The following is a 24,369-nucleotide window of genomic DNA, read 5'->3' as shown; positions in this document are numbered from 1 at the left end:
TGGTATTTGATCCCAGCTCCCATTGGAGCTCCAGTCATTGAGAGAGCCCACCAACCTACTGGCTGATCTCTTCTCTTGAAGGACTGAATATAAAGGCATTTCCAAGGTACTCACTCTGCCTTACCTAATTCCTGTGGCCCCTGGACACTACTGAGGAGTGCATCCTGACACCTGTACGATCCCAAATGTATGACTGTGGCGATGCCTCAGCAGTTCCCTCTTTCTGGAGACATGAGTTTTCTAACACTGTCCTCATTCCATGAGTTGGCCAACTTCGCAACTTTCAGGCAAGTTTTCTCTCTCACTTGATAGACACTTTCCAGAAGGAAACAAAGTTAGCTTCACTTCCTGAGAGGCAGAGCCGTGTCCACGATGGAGAGCAGAGGACAGGTAGGTGGGGCTGGGTGGCGGATGCTGGGCTGGGCTCCCGCCGCCAGCCACGAGCCCTGCCTCACCCCGACTTCCCAGGCGTAGCTTGTGAACGTGGGAAGCCGTGACTGTCTAATCCAAGAGTGACGAGAGTTTTCCCCGCAGGATACCCCATGTTTCACAAACATGCTTTGCGGATACTGTTCCTACTTAGTCTGTTCTTTTTTTGCTAGTTAGCAAGCCCCAGGGCTCCTAAAATACTTGGTCTTTTGGATGTGCAATAAACATTTTTTCTTGGGCTGCCTACAAGTTTATTCTGAAAAAATGATTCAATCTATTTAATTTTACCCCTACTAATACCTGCTCTTTATACGACTCCTTTTTCTATAACCCAATAACATTGGGATTGACGCTTTGGGGGCTTTTCCTATTCAGTTAAACATGTGGATTCACAGGAAAAAATCTCCCCACCCCAAAACGTGTCCTATCTGTAAGGGTGTCCCCACAAGGAGTGTGTAGAGAGTCAAAATGTGATAAGCTCCTACTATACACCAGGTATCGTGCTTTACACGCATTACCTCAGAGCCACCTTGACGTACTCGGGGATTTTTAGAAAGTGTAACATTAGTGAGACTGACACCCAACATCCAGGAAAAAGTTCCTCTGGGGTAGGGATATAAAGTGAAAAGAAACTTCTGAGAGAAACCATGGGCTGGGAAGCCAAATAATTAGAAATAGATCAGAGAAGCTGCAGGAAACCCAGAAAGAAACAGATGAACGGACCCGCTGCAGGTCAGTGGAAAGGAATCCAGGGCAGCCAGCGGCCACTGAAGATAAGTGTTCTGGCAGAAAAAGCTCACGAGAAAGAGAGGGACATGCTCAGAGGAGCTTCACGAGGAGGAACGCCAAGGGGTGGATGCTGGAGGTCTGTGCCCAGCCCTCGGGGCACACAGACCGGACGGAAGAGGCCTTGCTTCCTTGGGCCCAGGATTGCTCAGAGATGGGCCAGCTCAGAACCCAGGCCACGGCTAAGATGTGAGGGAGAGATGAGCAGTTTATTAAAACCACATGGGGGTGGCAGGTTGTGTCAAGGGACCACGTAAGGAGGCCACACCTGTACCTGCCAGCCTCTCGTGCTGTACCCTCCCATCCTCCAGGTGCCATGAGTACAATTGTCTGTGGCCCAACTTACTGCCCAAGTATAGTCCCTGCTACTGCAGCCGGGTCAGTCCCAAGGAGGCATGCTGAAGGGCAAGAAGGGAGAAAAGCCGGGTTTCATGGCTTTGGGGGGGAAATCCCACATGGTCCCCTTTGTAGGGGACCCCAGGGGGCAGTGCACCAGGGCGCTGCTGCTGTGGAGCTGCCCTGGTTGGTTCCGTCTCTGTTCCCTCACTTGCTGCGCTGGCCCCTGCTTGCTACTGACAATCAAGAACTCCATCTCTTCTTTCTTTCAGAGGTTTTACAACAGCCTGTTCCGGGAAACAGTCTCGTCCTCTCCAAAAACCAACTGTCCACCTCTCACCTGGTACGCGCGTAGGGACATTCCCACGTGCATTTGCCAGGCACGGTTTGGCAGGTGTCCCCAGCCACAGAAGGGCTTGCCTGCCTAGCTGTTTTAGTGCCTGGGACAGGTGGCATTTCAGACAAACTCCACCCCCTCCCTGACCCCATTCACGAGTCTATTATTAGTGGTGGAATCTCCACTCCACGAAGTCTGCCCTGCGCTGTCCGTGGAGACGCTCTTACACGCTTGCTGATGTGGCCTTCCTCGGACACAGGCTGCCTAGGCTCCCACACCCCCGTTCTTAGCTTCCCCGCAAAGCCGGGGAAGGAGCTGAGAGAGGAGGCCCCGCCCAGGGATCACTGGCCTCCCTCCATCCAGATCAGAGTCTCTGGTGGTTGAAGGGACCTCCGTGGGGGAATCCACGAGGAAGAACCGGCTTGTGAAGGGGCAGAGCTAGCTGGCCACTGGCATGGTGCAGACAGCAGCTGGCAGCTCCCTCAGGCCAAGGCCCAGCTGCTCCTGGAGGCCTTTAATCCCTTCGATGTGGCCAAGCTTTTCATTCCACAGTTAGAGAAGAGGCCCCTGGGAGATGAAATGCAAGACGGCAGCGAGCACGGAGATATAAGTGGGGGAAGCTGATGTTGATTCCTCCCCTGAGAGTAAACCTTGCTCGCCTGCGGTGGCGGGGGGCGGATCTAGGACCTTGGGCCCTGGGAGGTGGGTGTCAGCGCTCTCACTACCCAAACCGCTCCCCCTTTTAAAACCTGCTTACACGGTAAGGCCAAGACCCCCCATCCCCCCAAAACAAATATCACCCTGACACCGGCGTCTACATGCCTGAAAAAGAAACCTGTGGCAATGTGAAAATCAAGCCCAAACGTAGCTGTAAAATGTAGTTCAGAGTTTCCGGCCCCAGGTTGCCCCAAGCAGTGCCCCTCCATGTGTCTGCAAGGCTGCTTTGCAAAGCCTCACACCAGAGAAAAGGGTACTTTCTCCTACATATGAGCAGTGCTACTCAGGAGTTAACCGAGTAAGAAAACCTCCCTGGCCTGGCGCATCTCTCTGATGCACGACAGCAATCTCAGGGCCCACTTTTCCCCCAGGGAACTGATGGGAAGATAGGAGTTTTGGGGGATTTCCAGAAGAATGTGTGGAAGTCTTATTCTCCTGGGTTCTAGAGACGCCAAGTGAGTGTCCTTGACTGTCACATGACCTCCAGCCTGTTCCAGGGCTGCTGTGGAACATCAGGAATTCGCTAATCTTCTGCGGACAGAGGGTGCAGGGCTCAGGGAACAGATACTGAAGCCAAATCCACCCGGGGCCGCCTCCCTGGGGAGCCCGAGGGGACAAGGGGCCTCCAGCCCTGCCTCTCACCGCGCTTCACCTTGGCGCTGGGCTTCCGCCATCTGCCTCCACCTTGCCACCCTCTTTTCCGTCCATCAGCCTCCTCCTTCCTACCCGTTTCTTGCAAGTAGCACTTCCTGCTTGTGGTGGAAGGGGAGGCTATTGGCAAAAATGAAGGGCTGTTGGAGCTCGGGATTTCGGGGGACCAGATTGTTTCTGCCCTGATTTTCGACATGAAGGGATGCTTGTGTCCCCATTACTTAGCACCTGCATGCATGTGCCTTTTCAGGTGTCGTTACCCGGGTCTAGGGATCCACATGAAGGACCTGCATCTTCCCCATGGTTTTGGCCCCTGTACTTCAGTCCTGAGCCCGAGACTACATGGATCCCCAGGCAGGGCTGCAAGGGGGAGGCAGCCGCTGCTGCTCAGAGCCGATCAGTGACCCCGCGGCCTGAGCCTGTCGGGCAGTGCAGGACTCACCCACCTTTTCTGCTATCAGGAAGTCATAGCGAAGGGCCCCTCGGGTGCAGATGGCGCCCAGCAGGAGGACAAAGACGATGTACAGAAACCACCTGCAAGAAACCCAAGAGCAGAGCAGAGCTGCCACCTGCCCTCGCCCAGCCCCATCCCAACCCACCCCACCCCACTCAGCCTACGGGTTCCCAAGGAGACCTGTCCCAGAGGACAGAGAAAGGCCCATCACGAAGCCTCCCCAGCTGGTCTGGGGGGCACTTCCAGTACTTCTTCTCCTCTAGCATATTTCACACACACACACACACACACACACACACACACACACACACACACACACACACACACACACACACACACACACACACACACACACACACACACACACACACACACACACACACATCTATATAAACGTATCATTGTTTTGCCTCTTTCTTACATTACAGAGATTGTTGGGGGTGAGCAGCGGCCCACCAGGCCTCTAGGTGGCCAGGATGCAGGCCGGGGCTGACTGGTAGCCCTGCACCCCATTATCCTGCAGCAGAACAAGCTGATCATCTTTCAGGCCTCGGAGGCCTGCTGTTCCTTGGCCCCCAGGTGACAGAGAGCCAAGCCGAATGTGAAAGGCCAGCAGGGACCTGGCTCTGCCCTCAGATGCCCTGTGACCTCGATCAAGTCACATGACCCCTGCGGCCTCATCCCCATCTGGACAGCGGGAGGATGGGCTAAAGGCTCCTCCCAGGACCTCCCAGCTGTGACCAAAAACGAGACAGGGCTCTTTCTTTCCTTTCCTGCCTGACACCCAACCTTCTCTCTGTCAGCCTCATTTTCTTCCCGATGAGATCACCTTATTTAGCACAAAACAGAGACAGGTGCTGTGTACCTGGCTAGAAGCAACAGTGCCATCATGACAAGCTAAAAGCAAACACAGCATTGGTGAAACAGACACAGTAATATTTTTTAAAACATCACAGTTAAAATAATACAGGCACTTTAACCCTTTTGGGCCCTTGTCATGTCTGGGATCTCATTACCTTTCACACCTACCCAGTGAAGGCAGAGGAGCTTCTTCCCGTGTACAGAGAGAAAACAGAAGATTCTAGAAGGTCAGAAACAGACCCAAGGCACCCAGCCTGCTTGCGTGGGTGGCAGAGTGCGAACTAAAATAGGGACGCCTGACAGCCTTGCGGCAGTGCCAGGGAGGCGAGCTGGGGGAAGAGGAGAGTCAGCCTCTGAGCTCCTACTACGTGCTGTTACACACAGCATCTCCTCCACAATCTACGGGGCACCCATGTTCTCATTACCTCCATTTTACAGAGAAGAAAAAGGAAGCTCAGAAAGTTAAGTAAATTGCCTGAAGTCACACAGCCAACCAGCGGCTGGGCTGGGATGTAAATCGTAGTCTGTCTGACGGCAAAATTCTTCCTCTTTATATTCCCTGCAATGACCCTGGAAACTCAAAGGTTACAAAATGCCCAAGTTCAAAACGGGGGTGGGGGAGGGGGAGGGACAGGAGTCTGAGGAAAAAGGAAAGAAAGGATTTCATCTTGGTTAACAGCCCTCCTCCTTGCTGCATTCCCAGGCAGCGGGTAGGAAAGGGCAATCGTCTGAACCCACCAGACGTGAATTTTCCAGCTGGCTGAGTGTTAAAAGGAGGATTGGAATATAGAATAGATAGGTCACAGTCGGGGCACTCTTAGAACTAAAGGAGCAATCCCCTCTTTTGCCTGGGGTTCTCTCTCCCTCTCTCCAGATGATTGCCACCAGGGGAACTTACGAGATGCCAACAGCTGCTAGGGAGCCCAGGGGGATGCTGGCAGCAGGCTCCCTGAGGTCGCCCCCCATGTTGAAGCCGGCCATGACTCCTGAAAGACACCCAGATGGGAGAGAAGGGTGAGCTGCATACTCCACGAATCATCTGCCCCTCCTCGGGGCCCTCTCCTGGAAGGGATCCCAGGGCCAAGCCCTCCCATATGCAGCTCTGCAAACTGCACTTCTCAATCTCCCCTGGCAACTGGGGAGGCATCCTCGAGGCATGAAAGGGACCTTTGTGGGTTGGGTGAGTTCGGGAGGAAAGCCCTATTGGCTTCAAAAGCATCTTATGGCCCAGTGCAAAGTAATGAGGGCCAGGGAGACGTCTGGCAGGCCACACAAAGGTCCCAAGGCCACATGCTGAGCTCTGAGCTCTGCTTTCCAGATGGACAACATCCAGGAGAGGCTCCGCCTTAGCAAAGTACCCACCACTGCCTGCTCAGCAGAGTTCCTTTCCTCTGCTGCCCACAGACTACACTGGGGTTCAGGGGTCCCAGGGGCAGGTCTCAACCAATATCGGAGCCAGCTACCATGTTCAAAGCTCCTGAGCTGCCAAAGGGCTCTAAACAAACTCCAAAGAACCATCCTGATGCTACCAACACTGAGTGGCGAGCTCCTTTTCATCATGGACTCTATTCCCCATGAACACGCGTGAAAAGCAGTTAGTCACGATAAGGAGGAACAGCACAGTGCGGGACGGTGAGGACATCGCTTCAGTCCAAACACACACACACACACACAGGAAACCAACAAGACAATGTGCTCTGAACATCACAGGTGGGTCCAGCCCACATGCGCTCTACAAGCCCACAGGAGTGGGTGCATCTTGAACGTGGACTTGAAGGAAGATTTGCAAGGGCTTAGGGAGAGGAATGGGTCTAACCCCGTCATTACAGATTTATGAACCCTTTGAACCTGACAGAGCCTGTGTTAAGCACTCTTCATGCATTTTTTATCTCGTTTAATCCTCACAACCACCACATCAGAAAAGTAGAATTATTTCCCCAATTTTATAGAAAAGGAAACAAGTGCTCAAAGAGGTTAATTAAAATAGCCTCCACACATTTAGTAAGTGGCAAAGCTAAGATTCAACCCTGGTCTGTGTGATTCCAAAAATTGTACTCTTAACGCCCTTGCTATAATGCTTGAGGGAACTCAAGTGCAGTGGAGTGAAGTGAAAGTTTGGGCCCAGAAAGTTAAAGCAGAGCTATTTCATAGAGTACTGTGAATGTTGGACCAAGGCGGGGACCTGCATAAACTTTGACCCAGCAATTCCACTACTAGGGTTGTATCCTAAGTAAACAGTCAAGGATATGAGTAAAGATTTATCCAAAAATGTTTATAAATGCTTGTTTATAATAGTGAAAATTATAAACAACCTAATGTCTAAAAATAGAGGATTGGCTAAATATGTGATGATACATCTTTCAATAAATACCAGGTCACCATTATTGTCAGGGATACGCTGTGACATGAAAAGAGATTTCAAAGCTATCGTTTCAATTTCAGAGGCATATTCTAAAGCAGGACATATGGTATGATGCTATTGTTATAAAAGAAAAAAAACAGATAAATAGATGTGTAGAAAAATGAAAAAGGAACTAGAACATGTTTCAAAATCTTAACAATGTTATTGCTGGGTGATGGAAAAACAGATCATTTTCTATTTTATTGTCTATCTCTACTTTCTTAATTTTCTATAGTGATCATTTTGAAATAAGGGAAAAGTAATTCTTAAAGGTCTTTTTGTTTAAAATAGCATTTTTTTAAAATGCTATTTAAAACAAAAAAACATTTGTTTAAAAATGTTAGGCACATTTTCTTTCTTCTCATTCCCCTCCCTCCCAAGATCCTATTAAAAGGGTAGTTAAGGGGGAAAATGGATACATGCCTATAAGCAAAGAGCCTTAAGTAGATGAAAAGTTTCTACAAATGTCTGGCACATAGAAAATAGAGAAAATGATACAGAATAAAAGGGAAGGAAAAGAAAGCCTTGGAATGTTTCTCTAGAAGATCTAAATAAACTGCCCAAGGAAAACCAGGGCCGCTAGTGTGGATGTTCACACCCCAAATGAAGCCCTCCTCAAGAGCCAGCCACACCCACAAATGTGCTGCCGTCAGCTCTCCCATGAAGGAAGAACCCCATCAGGGAGACAGACCCGCATACACTACAGCAGGGGACCCACACCAGCAACCAGAGATCGCCAAGTGTGTAACGAAACCCAGCAACAAATACACAGATACATGCATGACAAAAGCAGAACCACCTGGGCTGGAAGAAACATACAAATCAGGACACAGAAGAGAATTCTGAAGAAAACACTAATAAGTGGCCCCAGACACATCCAAGAAGAATATTCTACCTATAAAGTGAGATGCTATGAAAAACAAAAAATACTCTAAGAACAAGGAAAAAGTTCTGGAAATTAAAAACATGATCACTAAAACAAAAAATGCAGTGGAAGATCTAGAAGATAAAGTTAAGTTAATACCCCAGAATTTAGAACAGAAAAATAAAGGGGTAGAAATTTTGAGCAAAGAATAGGAGAAATAGAGGAGAAATCTTGGAGTTACAACATCCAACTAACAGGAGAGAACAGAGAGGGAGAACAGAGAAAATAAAAGAAAATAACCAGGTAGCAATAGAAATAAATGTCTTCAAACTGAGGCAGACAAAAGTCTCTATGTTGAAATATCCCATAAAGTAAACAACAACAAAAAAGTCCACACCTAAATGCGTCATTGTGCAATTTCAGGAGAAATCCTAAATATTTCCAAAGATTAAAAACTGAACACTTACAAAGGAACAAAAATTAGACTGGCATCAAACTTCTCATCAGCAACCATGAATTCTACAAAACAATGGAGCACTGATATTTAAATTCTGAGGAAAAGCTATTTTGAAACTAGAGTTTCAGCCAGATTACCAGTTAAGTGAAAGTAAAGTTAAGCTGGCTTCCCTGGTGGCGCAGTGGCTGAGAGTCCGCCTGCCAATGCAGGGGACACAGGTTCGTGCCCCGGTCTGGGAAGATCCCATGTGCCACGGAGCAGCTGGGCCTGTGAGCCATGGCTGCTGAGCCTGCATGTCCGGAGCCTGTGCTCTGCAACCGGAGTAGACCACAGCAGTGAGAGGCCTGTGTACTGCAAAAGAAAAAAGTAAAGTTAAGCTAACAAGGGCTTAGAAAATTCACCTCCCACATATGGTTTCTTTCTTTTTAAAATTAATTAATTAATTTTTGGCTGCGTTGGGTCTTCGTTGCTGTGCACGGGCTTTTTCTAGTTGCAGCAAGCGTGGCCTACTCTTCGCTGTGGTGTGTGAGCTTCTTGTTGCGGTGGCTATTCTTGTTGCGGAGCATGGGCTCTAGAGCACAGGCTCAGTAGTTGTGGCGCACGGGCTTAGTTGCTCCGTGGCACATGGGATCTTCCCGGACCAGGGATCGAACCCGTGTCCCCTGCATTGGCAGGTGGATTCTTAACCACTGCACCACCGGGGAAGTCCCCACATATGGTTTCTGAGGAAGATACTAAAGCAAGTACTCCAGCAAAATGAGGATATAAACTGTGAAGGAGAAAAACACATGATTCAGAAAGCAGCGATAATAACTCAGGAATTTATAAGTCCCAGCATAACCGTTGTACAGCAGAGAAACCAGTAGGGATTGAGGCAGAAGAAAGGAGGCCCCAGTAGGGATGCCTCTGGATGGGAGCTGGATTCAACACAATGGACAGTATGAATTATTTTAAGAATACGCTGACTGCATATTTTGGCAACAAGAAAAAAAAGCTCATTGAAACTCTAGGAAAAGTGAACAAGAAAGTCAACACTTAAACATGAAGCAAACTAAAATATGACATGATTTTAAACAACTAATAAAATTGTTCTTTAATTAACCCATTTGGCCGTGATACTCGGAACATTCTCCCCGAAATGACACAAGGACCACATCAGAATAGCAGTAAAGGAAATGGAATTCTAGCCCAGCCCATTGTAGTCTTCAGTGAACAGCTACATAGTCATGGTAGTATATACGTTTATTGCTTTTTAGCTTCTAAGATTGACCTATAGACGTAGCACAGAGGACTTAACTATAGCTACAAAGTAGAATACAAATATTACCTACCTTGATGAAGTGAAAGTAAAGCTATAGCTAACGGCTATTTGGAAATGAAAAGAGGGAACAGAAGTAGAGGGAAGAGAAAAGGCACTTATATTTTTGTTGTAGTAGTGTGGGAAACAAAAGTCCCATGACCTTCACTCAGGACTGGCTTGAATGTTAGAAGCTTCGATTAGTTTAATAAGAAAACCTGAAAGGTGAGTTAGCCATTAAATTTGTTAGGTCAATAAGGAAACAGCTAGCAAATATTTATATACCAGTCGCAATAAATTTTAAGTTAATGCTATAACTTATTCTGTATCTTGTCATCATAAAGGGGAGTTTCTAAGTGTTTGCTAAAACGAGCAAGAAATTTCCAAGAATACTGAAGCTTGTCTTTGAAGTTCCAAAGCCTTTTGACTTGCAATCTTAAGACAAAAAAAAATTTTTAGTAGAGTGTGTGTTTGAGTGAAACTGTGTTCACTTCAAGTTGTAAACTACAGCTTTCATGAGATTTTGCCCATTAACCTGCTAATAATCTACTTATAGCTTCCCTAATATTGCTCTAAAACACAAATATAAAAGGATTATTCAGATTCCCTTAAAATTAGGGATTCCCTTAAGATTACTAAAGCATTCCTTGTAAAAATATTTTACACATAAAATAAATATGACCCTAACACATTAATCCTAAAACACAACACAGAATATTAATTTCCCATACTAACAATAAGGAGTGAAGGGATGTAGCCTAGAATTGATAACAGAGATTTAAGAGTATTATTTAAAGTTGTAAAGGCAATCAAAAAAGAACTAAATATTAAAATATAACTATCAAAAATTGGGAAGTGGATGGAGGAACATGTAAATGAGCTAAACCTTCTCTATTTCTTAGCATGGAGTCAATAAATTACGTCTGGACTTTGATTAATCAATCAGGTTACAGGTATAGGCATATTGCTTGGTAATGTAGTTAGCTCCCAAAGTATTAAAAATGGTTGCCCCCATGGAGGGGCTCTTTGGGCGTAGGGGGATGAGAGACTACTGCTTTATGTTACAAGCACCTCTGCACTATTTTTATTTTTTATCACGTGCAAGTCTTATTTGGATCAGAAGAGGAATGCCCAGGACATGCCTTCCTCTGACCAGCGCTCCTGGGACCACGTCCCGTCACCGAGGCTCTGCTTGAGGGCTAGGGCCCCACTGCTTGCTGCCAGACAATCTGGTACCAAGACCAACCCCGGCCGGATCTCCATGTTTACCTGATTCCCAGGCCCCACTAACTTCAATCATTAACACCACCCCTTTCTGGACCTCCCAAATTCTGACCGTTTTCCAAGGTTCTCACCTGTCTCCAGGTTTACTGGTGTTTCACCTGCCTGGCCACATTGCTTCCACCATCTGCAGTGACCTCATTCTGCCCCCAAGCCCGTGGCAATTTTATGCAATTTTATTCATTCAGCTTTTTGAGATTACATACTGCTATTTACTCTTTGCCATTTTAGTACCTCCTATAGTTTGTCGTGTCATCCTGTACTCCTTCCTTCACATCATTTACAAAAGTTAAGAAATGAGGACCCACGAGAACTCCATTCGTATAGATGCTTCTGTCTAGGAAAGTGATTGATTAATCCTAATGGCTTAATCCTAATGGCTTCCTGCTACCAAACAGGTTCTGTATGCATAACGAACAAACGCCCTTTTCTTCTCCCCACCACAATCCCTTCCACAGTCAATGACCGGGCCCTTGATTAGAGGTCCCACTAGCTGGCCTGCTGTGGGGTACATGGGGATCCTGGTCAGTGAGAGCAGAAACAGCTGACACTGACACAGGCCACCCAGAAATGGGTCAGACCCAGACAACCAGGACGTGGGCTTCAGGGACAAAACAGAGAAGCCAGAAAATAAGTAGTCAGTACTATACACAAAAAACCCCAGAGACAAGGAAATGGCGGCACCTTGCACTCCAGACAGGAAGCCTCAGGGTGACTCCCGTGGGTGTTCCGGGCACACCTGTTAGATTGTTTTGCACACTCTGGCTCCCAGAATTTTGCCCTTGCACGACTACACGATTCTTGAGCAGATGATCTCTAGTTCTAGTGGACTATAAATGTCTTGTTTGCCAGTTAGATTTAGAAAAATTATTTTGATTTCATATTTTTTCACCCATGCTTGTCAACTATAAAAGAGATTCCCTACTTTGCTTCCTTTCTGCTTCTGGTGCAATTTAAAAATACTATTATTAATGTTAGAGCTAGATTTAGGGTGGGGGCGTGTAGTAGAACAGATACTATTTCCCAGAGATATTTACAGATATGGCACTAAAACAAAAAGGTTCCATGGTGGGTGGGTGCGGGGAACGTTGGGAAAACATTGATTAAACAAGATTAGAGAGATTCTTGCTGCTGGACTTACCATATAACATGCTGGTTTTCATTGTCCATCTCTAAAAAGAGAAATGTAGCACACAGTATTTCCCAAAACTTATTTGACATTGAACACTTTTTAAAAAAATGAAACACTTTATTCACTGTTAGTGTTCCATGGAGCACAGTTTGGAAAACACCAAGTGTCCATTTTGAAATTCCTATTTGATCTTTACACTCTTCTTGGCAGGCTTCCTAAAATTCTATAAAGTGTCTATTTAGAATCAATGACTCTTAAAGCTGGAAGGTTTAAGACTCCAGCCTTTTATTTTACAGATGAGGAAACCGAGTCCCAAAGAGGGGAGGCGATTTTGCATATGTTTTCAAGCCAGTTGCTTGCAGAACCAGCAGAACTCATCTTCAGGTTTCCTGGTCTCAAGTCAGTGTTATTTCCTCCACATCATACAGTCTCTCCATTTCTAACATCCCTGCTTTTTTTGGATTTTTCTTTTTAAAACAGAGTAACTGCATGATTAATTTGGGGTGACCCCCCCGCCCCAACAAGAGTGCTGAACTTAATTAAAATCAGCATCAGTTTACTCACAGGAACTTCTGTCACCAGTTCTGAATCACTAGTCTGTCCTGGTCCAGGGCATTTCCCCTCCTCGTTTGTCTTGAACAGCCAGTTCCAGGAAGCAGTTAATTGCTTTACCCCAAACAAGTCCTCGCCCTGTATCAGGATGATGATATGGGCTGCACCTTGTTACCATGTGACTTAGGAAACAGCTTCCTTCATATGGGTAAAGCCATCTGACTCGCTCTTCCACCCTAGTCCTAAGGCCTTTTGGCACATCTTCACTGTCTCAGCTTTAACTGTGAGGGTGATGGTATTGGCCATCACTCTACCAGCTCGGGTTGAGGAAGCTAAACCTCCAGCGCCATCCAGACCTTCCTGAGCATTGCCATGGTGCTTACGGTTTGGGTAGGTGGCAACAGGTGAACTGAGGCTTGGTGCCCTGACTCATGTCTGTGACAACAGACATGGACGGCCAGGAGAGGAACTGACCCCTCAGACATCTCTAAAATCAGCTCTTGATTAAAATAATCAGTATAAATGTCAATTAACCACTTACCAGCATCTGCGAAATAGCGGTCGTCTTTTTCTCACCACCCCCTTCATCAACCATGGCGCACAGAGATCAAAGTCTTCACCTGTTGCCTATTATCACAATCCCACTCCCACCCTATTTTCTTTTTTGATCCTGAAAATGAGAATTCGTAAGGGAAAAAAAAGTCTAATCATTTTTTCTAGGCTTTTCTGGTTTCTGTTAGTTGGTCGTTAAAGGACCACTTACTCTTTCTTAAGGAACTTCCAAGCTTCCTCCTGGGAGCTTCTTGATCCAAATCTGTGACCTTAGAAAATTTCAATTTCCTCTTTCCATTTAGAGCTTGTTTCTCGGCTGCCTATTTTTTTTTTCTTTTTTAAGTTCATAGATTTCTTTTTCTTTTTCATTAAGGTAGAATATCCATGCACTAAAGTGACTTAACCTTATCTGCCACCTTTTGTTGTTATTTGGAGGCAGCGTGGCTCTGAGCCTTGGTCTCCTCACCTGCAAATGGGGATAAGATTATTTACCTCGCAGTCCTGTCGTAAAGTTGGAAAGAACATTTAGAAGGTGCCTAGCACGGTGCCTGTCACCTGGAAGGTGCTAAATAAATGTCCACTGGGGGCAGATGGGCTCTGTCCCTCACTCACAACTCCCTTGGGTTCCGAAGGACTCTGGTTGCCTCTCCTTACCTTCCACCTGATTTCCAAAACCCCACTCCTTCTCCGTACCTGACTGGTTTGTTTATTTAGCTGTCCTGGTGGGAACCTTTCATCCCCTCTTTGCTCTATTCTTGGAGACAGCACTTGTCAGCACCCCACCCTCTCGATGCCCTAGAGATGCTGCTCAGACAGTGTCGAATCATGGGACTTTCAAACGCTGGGACTCCAGCAAGATTTGTTGGCTTCTGGGTCAGGGGCAGCGCCAGACAAACATGTGTCCTCGCTTCCAGCATCCTCTCCAAAGCGCACGGGAAGCAATGGGGTTCACCACTTCTGTCAGGTGACCTTGGGAAATCACCTCTCTGTGTCTTTGTTTCCTCATCTGTAAAATGGATTAATAATAGAACCTATGGAAGGATACAGGGTCTGTGGGGCCTAAAACTTAAAAAAAAAGACAACATTATGAATATGAAATTAGGAGTGGGGCTTTAGAAGGAGGTCACACAAGCGAGGGACCCTGAAGCCCGGGCTTCATTAGCTTCATGGTAAATCTGCATCTGATAGAAGCAGGGGAGCCATGGTGAGGTTTAAATAAAAGACTGTCAAGTGCTCAGCACAGTGCCTGATAGTGTAGGCTACTGTAATGATAATAATTATTACAGATAAAATTATACATTAATTCTATAAATGAAACTACAAAAATAAACACGTATAATAATTCTAAAGCTTCTTTTTCTCCTGTTCCTGCTCACAAGTCCATCAGAATGCAGCAGGGTGAGCCCCATCTTCAGGGTGTCCTTACTTGGGGCTCTCTTCCTTAAAACAGGACCCGGTTGTGGCCGAGCAGGTCCCTGTTCTCTCACCCACAGACACAGAACTTAGGAGGAGACCTGGGGATACCCCGGGACGGGGGATGTAGGCTGGAGGCAGGCCCAGCACGGATGCCCAGAGCTAAGGGTCCCGGAGAGAGCCTGCCAACCCAGGGGGCCAGCACAGCAGACTCCAGAGCTTCTCGGGGTGTGGGGGGGGGGGCGGGGGGTGTAGAATCAGGCCGAGGGAGGTCAAAGGACGTCACAGAAACGGCAGGGCTCTTGACCACAGAGGTAACCTGGATGTTCTGGCAAAGGCTGCTGGTTTCCCTGCTACATTTTTATGCTGGGTGTGGTCAACCACAAGAGGCCCTTATCCCTTCCAGTAAGAGCCTGAGATTTGGGAACAGGGGTTACATGACTGCACACAATGGTATTATTCCCAGTGAATTTCCATTTCCTAGTTCCTCCATGTACTGTGGTCCTGGATCCCCAGAGTGGCTGCCTATGTGTGCATGTGAAAACCCTGTAGGGAGAGATGTTTGTTTGTCAGAGAAAGTTTGGTGGTGTAGCTCGGAGAAGGAGAGTGCTGTCAGAAACAAAGCACAGGCAGAGTCTACTCCGAGGCCCCAGCCCCACCCTGCAGCCATCGCCACAGGGTGTGGTGGAGTGCAGTGAGGAGGACGGACAGGAGACCTCGCTTCACACATCCAGAGGAGCCGCCGAAACCTAGGCTTCAGCTGCTCTTCCCGGGATGTCTCCTGCCCTTGGGATAAAATCTCTAAAGGAACCTAAAGGACATGCTGCTGGCCAGAGATGAGGATGCGGGGTGGGGGGACCGGAAAGTGTTTGTTCTTCCAAACTCCTCTCCCCTCTCTACAGCCTGGAGGTTCTCTTGTTCCAGAAAAGGATGGCGTTGGAGGGCGCCCCAGCCATGACTCACTCAGAGCTAAGCCTTGGCAAATCCATCACCATGGAAACTGCCAATCATCCATGCTTTTCATAGCTTAATGGAACATCTGCCAGGGGAAAGCCAAGTGATACAAATTGCCGGTCCTGCCTACTGTGTTTACACCGGGGCCCCTGCAAAAGAGAGCGAGCCAGGAAAGGCAACCCTCCACGGAGGGATGGTGGCCCAACTCCGGTCACTAAAGCTGGGTGACCTTCCTCAATCCTTCATAAACTCCTCTGTGCTCCTCCTCTCCCAGTTGGTCAAACAAAGGATCAGATCAGTGATTCTCAACCTGGCTGGGCTGGGGGGATGGGAGGGACAGTAAAGCACATGCCCTAAGAGGGGTGAGGTTAAAGAGACCTGTGTAGACAGTTTGTTCAATATTATAATTTTATATTTGGAATATTACAAAACAATATTTTCGTAATTTAAACCACAGAAAATAAAGAAGCTTGGCTAATATTCTTAGGTAGCAATCTTTCTCGAAGAAAGGACCAAGATACCCCTCTCTGATCCAGCGAGGCACATCAGAATTTCCAGGGTAGTGAGGTTTTTTAGTGATTATCAAAAATGAATTTGGATTCAAAGACGAAAAGTTGCGAGTCGCTGGACTAGTTGATCGCAAATGTTAGTCCAGCTCAAATTCTGGGCCCCTGGGTGGCATCTTCCAACCTCGAGCCACTGCTAATTCCTTAACGGAGGGAGAAGTACCAGAGGGGAGGCTAGCCACCCCTGCCCCTCTCTCACACCAGGCATCCCCTCTCTGACAAGATGCAGGGGCTGGAGAGGCAAAGGAGGGAAGCCAAGGGAGCAGCACGGAGCGGGCCGGCAGAGTCACATGCCTGAGGCAGCCTCCTGGAGGTCCTGCCTGCCTCGAAGGCCCACAGCCCTGCCTCAGGTGGAACTACTAACCTGGCGCCTGCAAGCATGGGCTTTTGACTTGGCATCAGGATTCACTGCCAGGCCTAAGGAAACAAACACTCAGGTGGGAGGCAGGAGGGGGATGAAGATCGGGGGAGGGGGGTGGGGAGTGGGAGGGGCCAGAGGATATTTTCAGATGTTAACTTTTAAAATTCTTCCTCTTTTTTATTTTCCCCTTTCCTTTTCTGTCCATTCAAAAGGAACCTGACCTTTATTTTATTGCCTTGGAGGAAATATGCAGCAGGGGAGAAGTAGAATTTGCCTGCACACTGTTTTGGGTTCTGTTTCTCAAAGGCCTGAGCCCTTAGGAGATTTCCGAGGATTGAGGAAGCAGAAAAAAAGCTGCAGAAAGCCTGGGGAGAGCATGCGGGGACAAAACCAATTTGCTACACAGTTTGCAGGGCCCAGCACAAATAAAAATGTAGGGTACAGTGTTCAAAAATTATGAAGAATTTTAGCAACAGCAAAGCATTAAACCAAGTGTGCGGCCCTTCCAAGCCTGGGGCCCAGCGTGAATGCATAAATCCATGCCCACGAAGCTGGCCCGGGACAGCAGTGTCCCCCGCCCGTATTAGAACAGGGGCAGGAAGAGAAAGGCCCACAGGATCTGGAACAACGGGGACCTGGGGCCTACTCCCTGGCAGCACTGGTGGGCATCCAGCAAGACCACAGAAAGGAGGGTCTGAGAAGTACACAGACTCTAAGCATAGGGTTCCCAGGCTCAGCAGATTTCCAGTCCCCAAAAGTGGCTCAGAAGCAGCAGAGAGCATAAACCTGAAGGGATCTGCAGATAGGACAACAGGAGGGCCTGGCTCTGTGTACAGATGATGACTAGCCAAAGCCGCCTAACATGCCTTGGTACTTGGTAAGACCCTGAGACCCTGAAACAGAATGACAGGGCAAGGCGGAGGCATGAGGAATGACTGACATCAGTTTTGTCATCCTGGCAGAATGAAGGCTTAGAGTCAGAGACTGACTCTCTTTCCATTTCATTAAGGTGAAAGAAATGCACTATTTCTGGCACACCTGGATTTGTAGAACAGGATCCTACCTGCCACTGCCAAGGCCTAGCTCCAGCCTCAAACCTGTGACCAAGCCTCAAGAGGGGACAGGTCAGAGCCACCGCAACTAACCAGGTAAGGGATGAAGCTTGGACCAGTGCAGTCAGGTGGTAGAGACGGAGAGAAGCAGGAGGTAAAGGCAGGTAAGTTTAGGAGGTAAGACTGACAGAACTTGGAGGGTACTGGTAAGGAAGAAGAAGGAGTCAGGAGTAACCCCCATTAGCAGCTTGAGCAACTGGGGAGATGCAGGTGCCATTCCTGAGCTCAGGAGTAGAGAAGAACCAGTTGGGGGGTAGGTGGGATGGGCTGGGTTCTGAACATGCTGGGTCTGAGATACCAAGAGAAGATGTCACGTAGGCACTTGAATATATGACGTGAAGCTTAGAGAAGTCTGGGCTGGGGGTGTAAATCTGGGAGCCGTCAGCTTTGTGTGTGGTCCCTGAACAATGGACACAGATGCGATCCCAAGGGAAACAGTAGAGAAAGAAGAGAGGGGGTCTAGGCACGGGCTAAAAAAAACCAACCTTTAATGGGCAGGCAGAGGAGGATGCCCCTAGAAAGCAGGTCAGAGAGGCGGAAGAGAGACGAGGAGAATGAGGCACGAGAAAAGAAGGAGAAAGTGGGACGCAGCCGAGAGGTCACACACACTGAGGGACTGCAAAGGCCCATTGAACTGAGTGACGCAGAAGCCACGGATGACTTTGGAAAGAATCATTTCACCGGAGAGACAGGGCTGGAATTGCAAAAGGAGAGAGTGGACGAGCAGGAGACAGGCAAACGGAGTCGGGAGGGCAAAGACTGGTGGGTGGCTGTGCTGAGGACAGAAGGGGGCCGCTGCCAGAGGGAGCAGCGGGGTTCAGGAAAGTTGTTAAAGGTGATTAAAGTCATTAATATTTTATTTTCATTTTAACAGTTTTATTGAGGTGTAACTAATATACAATAAGCTGCACATTTAAAGTGTAACAATCTGAAAAGTTTGACATGAACACATCTGTGAGATCATCACCATGGTCAGAAACACATTTTTTCACCCCCCGATATCTGCTTGCCCTCCCTCCTGCTCCCCTCACCCCCATTCCCAGACACTCACTGACCTGCTTTCTGTTCCTATAGTTTGCATTTTCTAGAATTTTATATAAATGGATTTTTATATACTTTTAACCTTTTAAAAAAGGTACTTGGGCTTCCCTGGTGGCGCAGTGGTTGAGAATCTGCCTTCCCCCTAATGCAGGGGACATGGGTTCGAGCCCTGGTCTGGGAAGATCCCACATGCCGCGGAGCGACTGGGCCCGTAAGCCACAACTACTGAGCCTGCGCGTCTGGAGCCTGTGCTCTGCAACGAGAGGCCACGATAGTGAGAGGCCTGTGCACCGCGATGAAGAGTGGCCACAACTAGAGAAAGCCCTCGCACAGAAACGAAGACCCAACACAGCAAAAATAAATAAATAAACAAATGTGGGGTTTAAAAAAAAAAGAAAGGTACTCATTTTTGTCTGACTTCACACAGCATAATTATTTTGAGATTCATCTATGTTGTCACAGGTTATCAATAGTTCATTTTTTTCTGATTGCTGAGTAGTTTTATACTGCACGGTGATACCATAATTTGTCTCTCCATTCACCTGTTGATGAATATTTGCGTTGTTTCCAGTTTGGGACTATTACAAATTAAGTTGCTTTGGACTTTCATGTACAAGTCTTCATATGGATACACGTTTTGTTTCTCGGTAGTAGATAACTAGAAGTGGAATGGTCTATGTTTGGTTTTTAAGAAACTGTCAAACCATCTTCCAAAATGGTTGTGCCATTTTACATTCCCATCAGCAGTGTATGCGAGTTCCAGTTTCTCTGAATCCTTGCCCACATTTGATATGGACAGTTTTAAAAATTTTCAACAATCTAGTAGCTTTTCCTCCCTTCTCTATGGAGGAAGGCAGAGGGAGGAGAAAAAGGAGACAAAATCAGCCACACTCCAGGGCATCGACACTGCCTTGATCGAGAATGAAATGTTTTGCTCAGTCTGTGTCCTGGGAACAAACCCAGTCCCTCACAAACGGTTATTTCTTACGGAGCATTTGGTAAACATGTTAGCTTACTGCCTTCTAGGCTGGGGCCCTGAGCAGGTGACAAGAGCTCTACAGGCACCTCCACTGTGGAAGACTCCTGCAGCCACTGTAGAGCAGAAAGCAGGAAAGGGAGGGGAAGGAGACTCAGTCATTGCCCATGGGGGATCCTGGTTTCACCCACACCCAGTGTGATAAGAGGACAATAGCATTTCTCTGCCCCCCTGAGAGAAGGCACATGGGTTGGGTTAGGGGAAGGGGAGTTTCTAGACCAGGCTGCACTCTTTTCAAGGTGGAAAGAGCAGCTTGTCCTGTGGAGGAATCCATCCTGTTCAGCCCTAAGAGAAATACATCCCCTCTATTAACTTGGCCAAGAGGTGTCAACATATGAGTATAAGGGGTAAGGAGGATTAAATCGTGTTGGGGGCTTTCAGGAATTATGAACAAGTAAACTCTCTGTTAAAATAACAGATTTTGGGCTTCCCTGGTGGCGCAGTGGTTGAGAGTCCACCTGCCGATGCAGGGGACACGGGTTCGTGCCCCAGTCCGGGAAGATCCCACGTGCCGCGGAGCAGCTGGGCCCGTGAGCCATGGCCGCTGAGCCTGCGCGTCTGGAGCCTGTGCTCCGCAATGGGAGAGGCCACAACAGTAAGAGGCCCGCGTATCGCAAAAAAAAAATAATAAAAAAATAAAATAAAATAACAGATTTTTAGTTAAAGCTAAAGTCATTGATAAAGTCAGATATATATATCCTAAGAGCATGTGCAGGTCAATTATGATACTGAGTTTTGGGAACCAAGCATTTACTTATACCCCTAATGTGAGAGTGAAAAAGAATGCCAACGCCAATACCTGTAGCTGCTGGGAAGAACACCCCAAAGACGGTGAAAAAGGACTCGCCGGGGCTGTAATCAGGCAGAGTGTTGTTCTGCAGCAGTTCTGGTGAATATCCAATAAAACCATGCTCTGAAATAAAACAAAGGAAAGCCAAATGAGCCAAGTGACAAGATGTATAGCACAGGCTTCCCTAGATTACAGTCCTCGCTTATGTAACTTTAAATAGCAAAAGTAGGTGTGATTGGGGGTGGGGAGCAGGGAGGGAAAACAGAAGATGACAGAACCATCTTCCTTCCCACTTCTGGGGCTTGATTTTTATGTACTGTATCTACGGATATAGGTAAATAAAATGACATGAAGAAGAACAGTAGTTACCTCTAGGAAGGGTAGCATTTGTATTGTTTTGCTTATAGTACAGCTGAAATCTTTCAATGAGTATGTATTGACGTGTCTCCTTCTGATTTAAAACATTAAGTTACCTCCCTGCTCAAAAACCTTCCCACGGATCCCCATTAGCTACACAATAAAGACCAAGCTCCTTCAGATGAGTGTGAAAGCCCTCCACAGCCTGGCAACAGCCCACCATTTCCTATTCGTCCTTGGCCTTTTCCTCTCCCCAACAGTGACGCAGATGACTCTGCCCAAGAACGCCACTAATACCCAGCCCTGTGTCCCCTGCTTCCAGACCCTTCCCCCATATCTCCGAGCATCAGTATGGTACTCACTCTTCAAGCCCAACTCAAGCTCTGCTTCCTTTGGGCTTTACATGAGCTCCCTGATCAGAATCCTTCTCCTAAGTGCCCTCCATGACTAGCCACACTAGGTCTTTCCCCAACCAGACTCCTTGGGGCTAGAGATGCGGTCTTAAAACACCTCTGTCCCCCAGGGTCACCACTGTGCCTGCCACACAGCACGCAGGGTGCCAATGTGGGTCACACCAAAGGAATCTTCCTCTTGGATCTTTTGATGCCGTGCGTTCAGTCTGACTGGTTCACAGACTACTCTACAGCAGGAACATCTCAGATATGATTTTTTCAAAGCATGTTAAACACTTTTTACATTGCCTTAAATGAAAGTTTTCAAGAGGTTTCAGTCCTACAGACACTTTGCTTTTTTGTCAAAGGAGGTCACCTTGAACAGCACCTGTGGCTATGTTAGTGGGCTGTGGAATTTTAAGATACAAGTCAAGTGTCCTTGGGCTCAGGGACACCCAGCATATCCAGCCTCTGCCTTTGGAGAATGAGTTGGTTTGTTCCCGTGAACTCCAGTCCAAGAGAACCGGGTCCTGCTCCTTTTCCCTCCAACCCCACAGCTACGTAGGATGAGTTCTTAGCCGTCAGTCATGCCGTAGCTGACCCCCAGGGCTGCGGTGACCATCTCCTGCCAGCCTGTCCTCCACCGCCCTCGGGGCTTAACTTCACCCTGACCTTCCATCCACAAAAGAGCGCCGTCTCGCTGATGAATCCAATGATAGTGCCAGCACTTCTCACAGCTTCCAAGATTCATATCTTCATAGGAAAAGTATTTTTCAAAAAAAAAAATAGTAAAATGAAAGCTCAGTGAAGTACAAGGGACCCTGGGGAGTCCAGTCAGGACTTAAAATCATTGTTGACTGCTCTCTTTCTCCTGAACTTTAAATCCCAAGGACTGTGCAACATTTCCGAATGGTTTGGCATCTTCACAGCCGGTCCTCCCCTCATTAACAAAACAGCAATAATAGCTAAGTTAACTTTAGTCTATCCGCTGGCTGACCCTGCTGACTAGACTTTCTGAGGAGAAAACCAGCCCAGCCTGCCTTGGAAGGGAGCTCGGCCAGGCTGGATGAGGCACAGGCCTGAGCACATTTGAGCGCAGGGCTGCGCGCTGGGCAGGCCGGCCGTGCGGGACACAAACACTTCATCAGGCTCCGTTGATCTCCGCCGTCCCGAGGCCACCCTGACATGGGTGGGTATTTGGTCACCAGGCCTGAAGGGCTTGGCCCCGGTCAGCCTGAAGGGTCAGAGGGATTGCAGGCGCCATAGATGAGTCACTGGAATGCCTTCTCTCTCCCTCCATACCACCACCAAGATCCACAGAGTGAGGGAATGAGTCACTGGGCTCACTCGGGGATGGGGGTGGGGTCCATTCTCTGCAGGGCCACCGCAAGGGCAGCCCTCACACGTTCGCAAGCACACGCTCACGCTGACAACTGCTGCTGGCCCCAGCCCTCTCCCCTCAAAGTCCAGTTCTGAGCTGTTCTCAAGGAAATAACCTTAACTTTGAAAATGAACTTTATGGACAAAGATGTTTGTCAATGAGTTATTTATAATAGGGTAAACGGGGCGGGGGGGTGTCTAAATGTCTAACTCTGAAAGTCTGAGGTATTTAAATGCTTAAAAAGACTTTTTAGGGACTTCCCTGGTGGCACAGTGGTTAAGAATCTGCCTCCCAAGGCAGGAGACGCGGGTGCGATCCCTGGTCAGGGAAATAGATCCCACGTGCGTGCTGCAGCTAAGAGTTCACATGCCGCAACTAAGGAGCCTGCCTGCTGCAACTAAGACCCAGCGCAACCAAGATAAATAAAATAAATTTAAAACATTTAAAGAAAGACATTTTAGTGCCAAAGAAAACCGTCCATGTTATATATGATATACGTTCAGTAAGAAAACTGGATACCATTTATAGGATGAATACAAAAAAAAGTTTTAACGTATATATATAGGAAAAGGAAGCATACCAAAATACTAATTGTGGCTGTTCGTATAATGCAACTTTGGACTTCTTTTTCTTTCTTTTTTTATGTTTACAAATTTTCCACCTGTCTTTAATGAGCATAATCAAATTATCAAAAATTAAAGTCTTTTAGAAAAGCGAACAAAACTTTCCACAACTGAAAGCCTACTTTCTCCAGATAGCTTTTCTATAAACAAATTCATTTCTTTTCTTTTCTTTCCATTTATCCTCTCCCTGCTTTTCAAAATGATTTAAGTGGCTTATGAGAAAAACATAAAGGCAAGTAAAATTAGGGGCAAAAAAAGAAAGAAAAAGAAATTGAGCAAAAGAGAGAGAGGGAACACCTACAGCCCACAGCCTGAGGTCTCTGAATAGGTTCTGAGGTAAGATCCTGCAGTGATTTTCTTCAAACTGGAATTCAAGGCCTAAGAGATCGTTTTACTTTCTGACCTTTCTGACCAAGCCCACTCCAGCAGGGGCGGACCCTAGGGCCCACCCTTCACATGTGCCACATTCCAGTGGATGAGAAGGAGCCCTAGGCTCACGTGGTGGACCTACCTCATTTCCTCCGCCCCTACCTTCCCGGGCCCTTATGACTTCCACCCACCTGACACCCCACCTCACGTCAGGCTCCCCAGTCCTGATCCAGCCCCGCCAGAGGCTTGGCCCACTGGCCTCCGCCCTGACTCCCGGGGCTCCAGTCTCTCGCCCAGACCCTTAACCAGTGGTCCAGCTGGATCTCAGGCTTCTGCAGAGCGGGTGTCCAGGTCAGACACTGATGTCTCTGGCTGGCTTGTACTTGAGGCGTGGGGCGAGGTCAGCTGGCCATGCCCAGTGTTGCAGGGCAGAGCAGACCCACCTGCCGTGGCCTCTCACAGTGGGTCTTGCTGTCTGATTTGCTGAACAAAGGTCCCTAATTCTTCTAGTCACGGCCCTGTTTGAGAAGCTGATGAATGCTCATTTTGCATACCATTTGGGGGTTCCCTGAAGCCTCTGTGGGGGGAATGGACCCTGAGGTTCAGGACCTCTACTCCAGGGGCTGCCTCTGTACCTGAGACTTCTGACACGCCCTGCAGGCACCTACGCCGTCCCAAGCCCTGAGCAACACCACGCCCTGCCTCGGGGTGAACAGAGGTCGTTTCCTGCTGCAGTCGGTGCCAAGCAACGAGGAGTCTCTGTGTGCATGGGGACAGCGCAGGTCCCCCAGGGACATCCCGGGCAATTCTGAACATAATCGCCAGTGGCCGTTTATTGAGCACCTCATACTTGCCGGTCACTGGGC

The 24,369-nt window shown here is 47.8% G+C and overlaps 1 protein-coding gene across 2 annotated transcripts in view; it reads right to left on the bottom strand.

Annotated features, from left to right (window-relative positions):
• SLC12A8 (solute carrier family 12 member 8) overlaps positions 1–24,369 on the bottom strand; it is a 132,811-nt gene that overhangs the window by 34,569 nt on the left and 73,873 nt on the right. Inside the window, exons 6-10 of one of the 2 annotated variants that reach the window (XM_060150438.1) lie at positions 20,391–20,504; positions 12,014–12,044; positions 5,470–5,557; positions 4,576–4,607; positions 3,703–3,790 (exon numbers count right to left, since the gene is read on the bottom strand). In XM_060150438.1, coding sequence (XP_060006421.1) covers positions 3,703–3,790; positions 4,576–4,607; positions 5,470–5,557; positions 12,014–12,044; positions 20,391–20,504 — 353 coding nt within the window. The remainder of the gene's footprint in view (positions 1–3,702; positions 3,791–4,575; positions 4,608–5,469; positions 5,558–12,013; positions 12,045–20,390; positions 20,505–24,369) is intronic. The other variant, XM_060150439.1, reaches the window with a different exon arrangement.

Source organism: Lagenorhynchus albirostris, chromosome 5 (assembly GCF_949774975.1).
Source record: "Lagenorhynchus albirostris chromosome 5, mLagAlb1.1, whole genome shotgun sequence".
Lineage (NCBI taxonomy): Eukaryota > Metazoa > Chordata > Mammalia > Artiodactyla > Delphinidae > Lagenorhynchus > Lagenorhynchus albirostris.
Note: the sequence above shows the minus strand (reverse complement) of the source record. Positions and strands in the feature narration are given on the sequence as shown.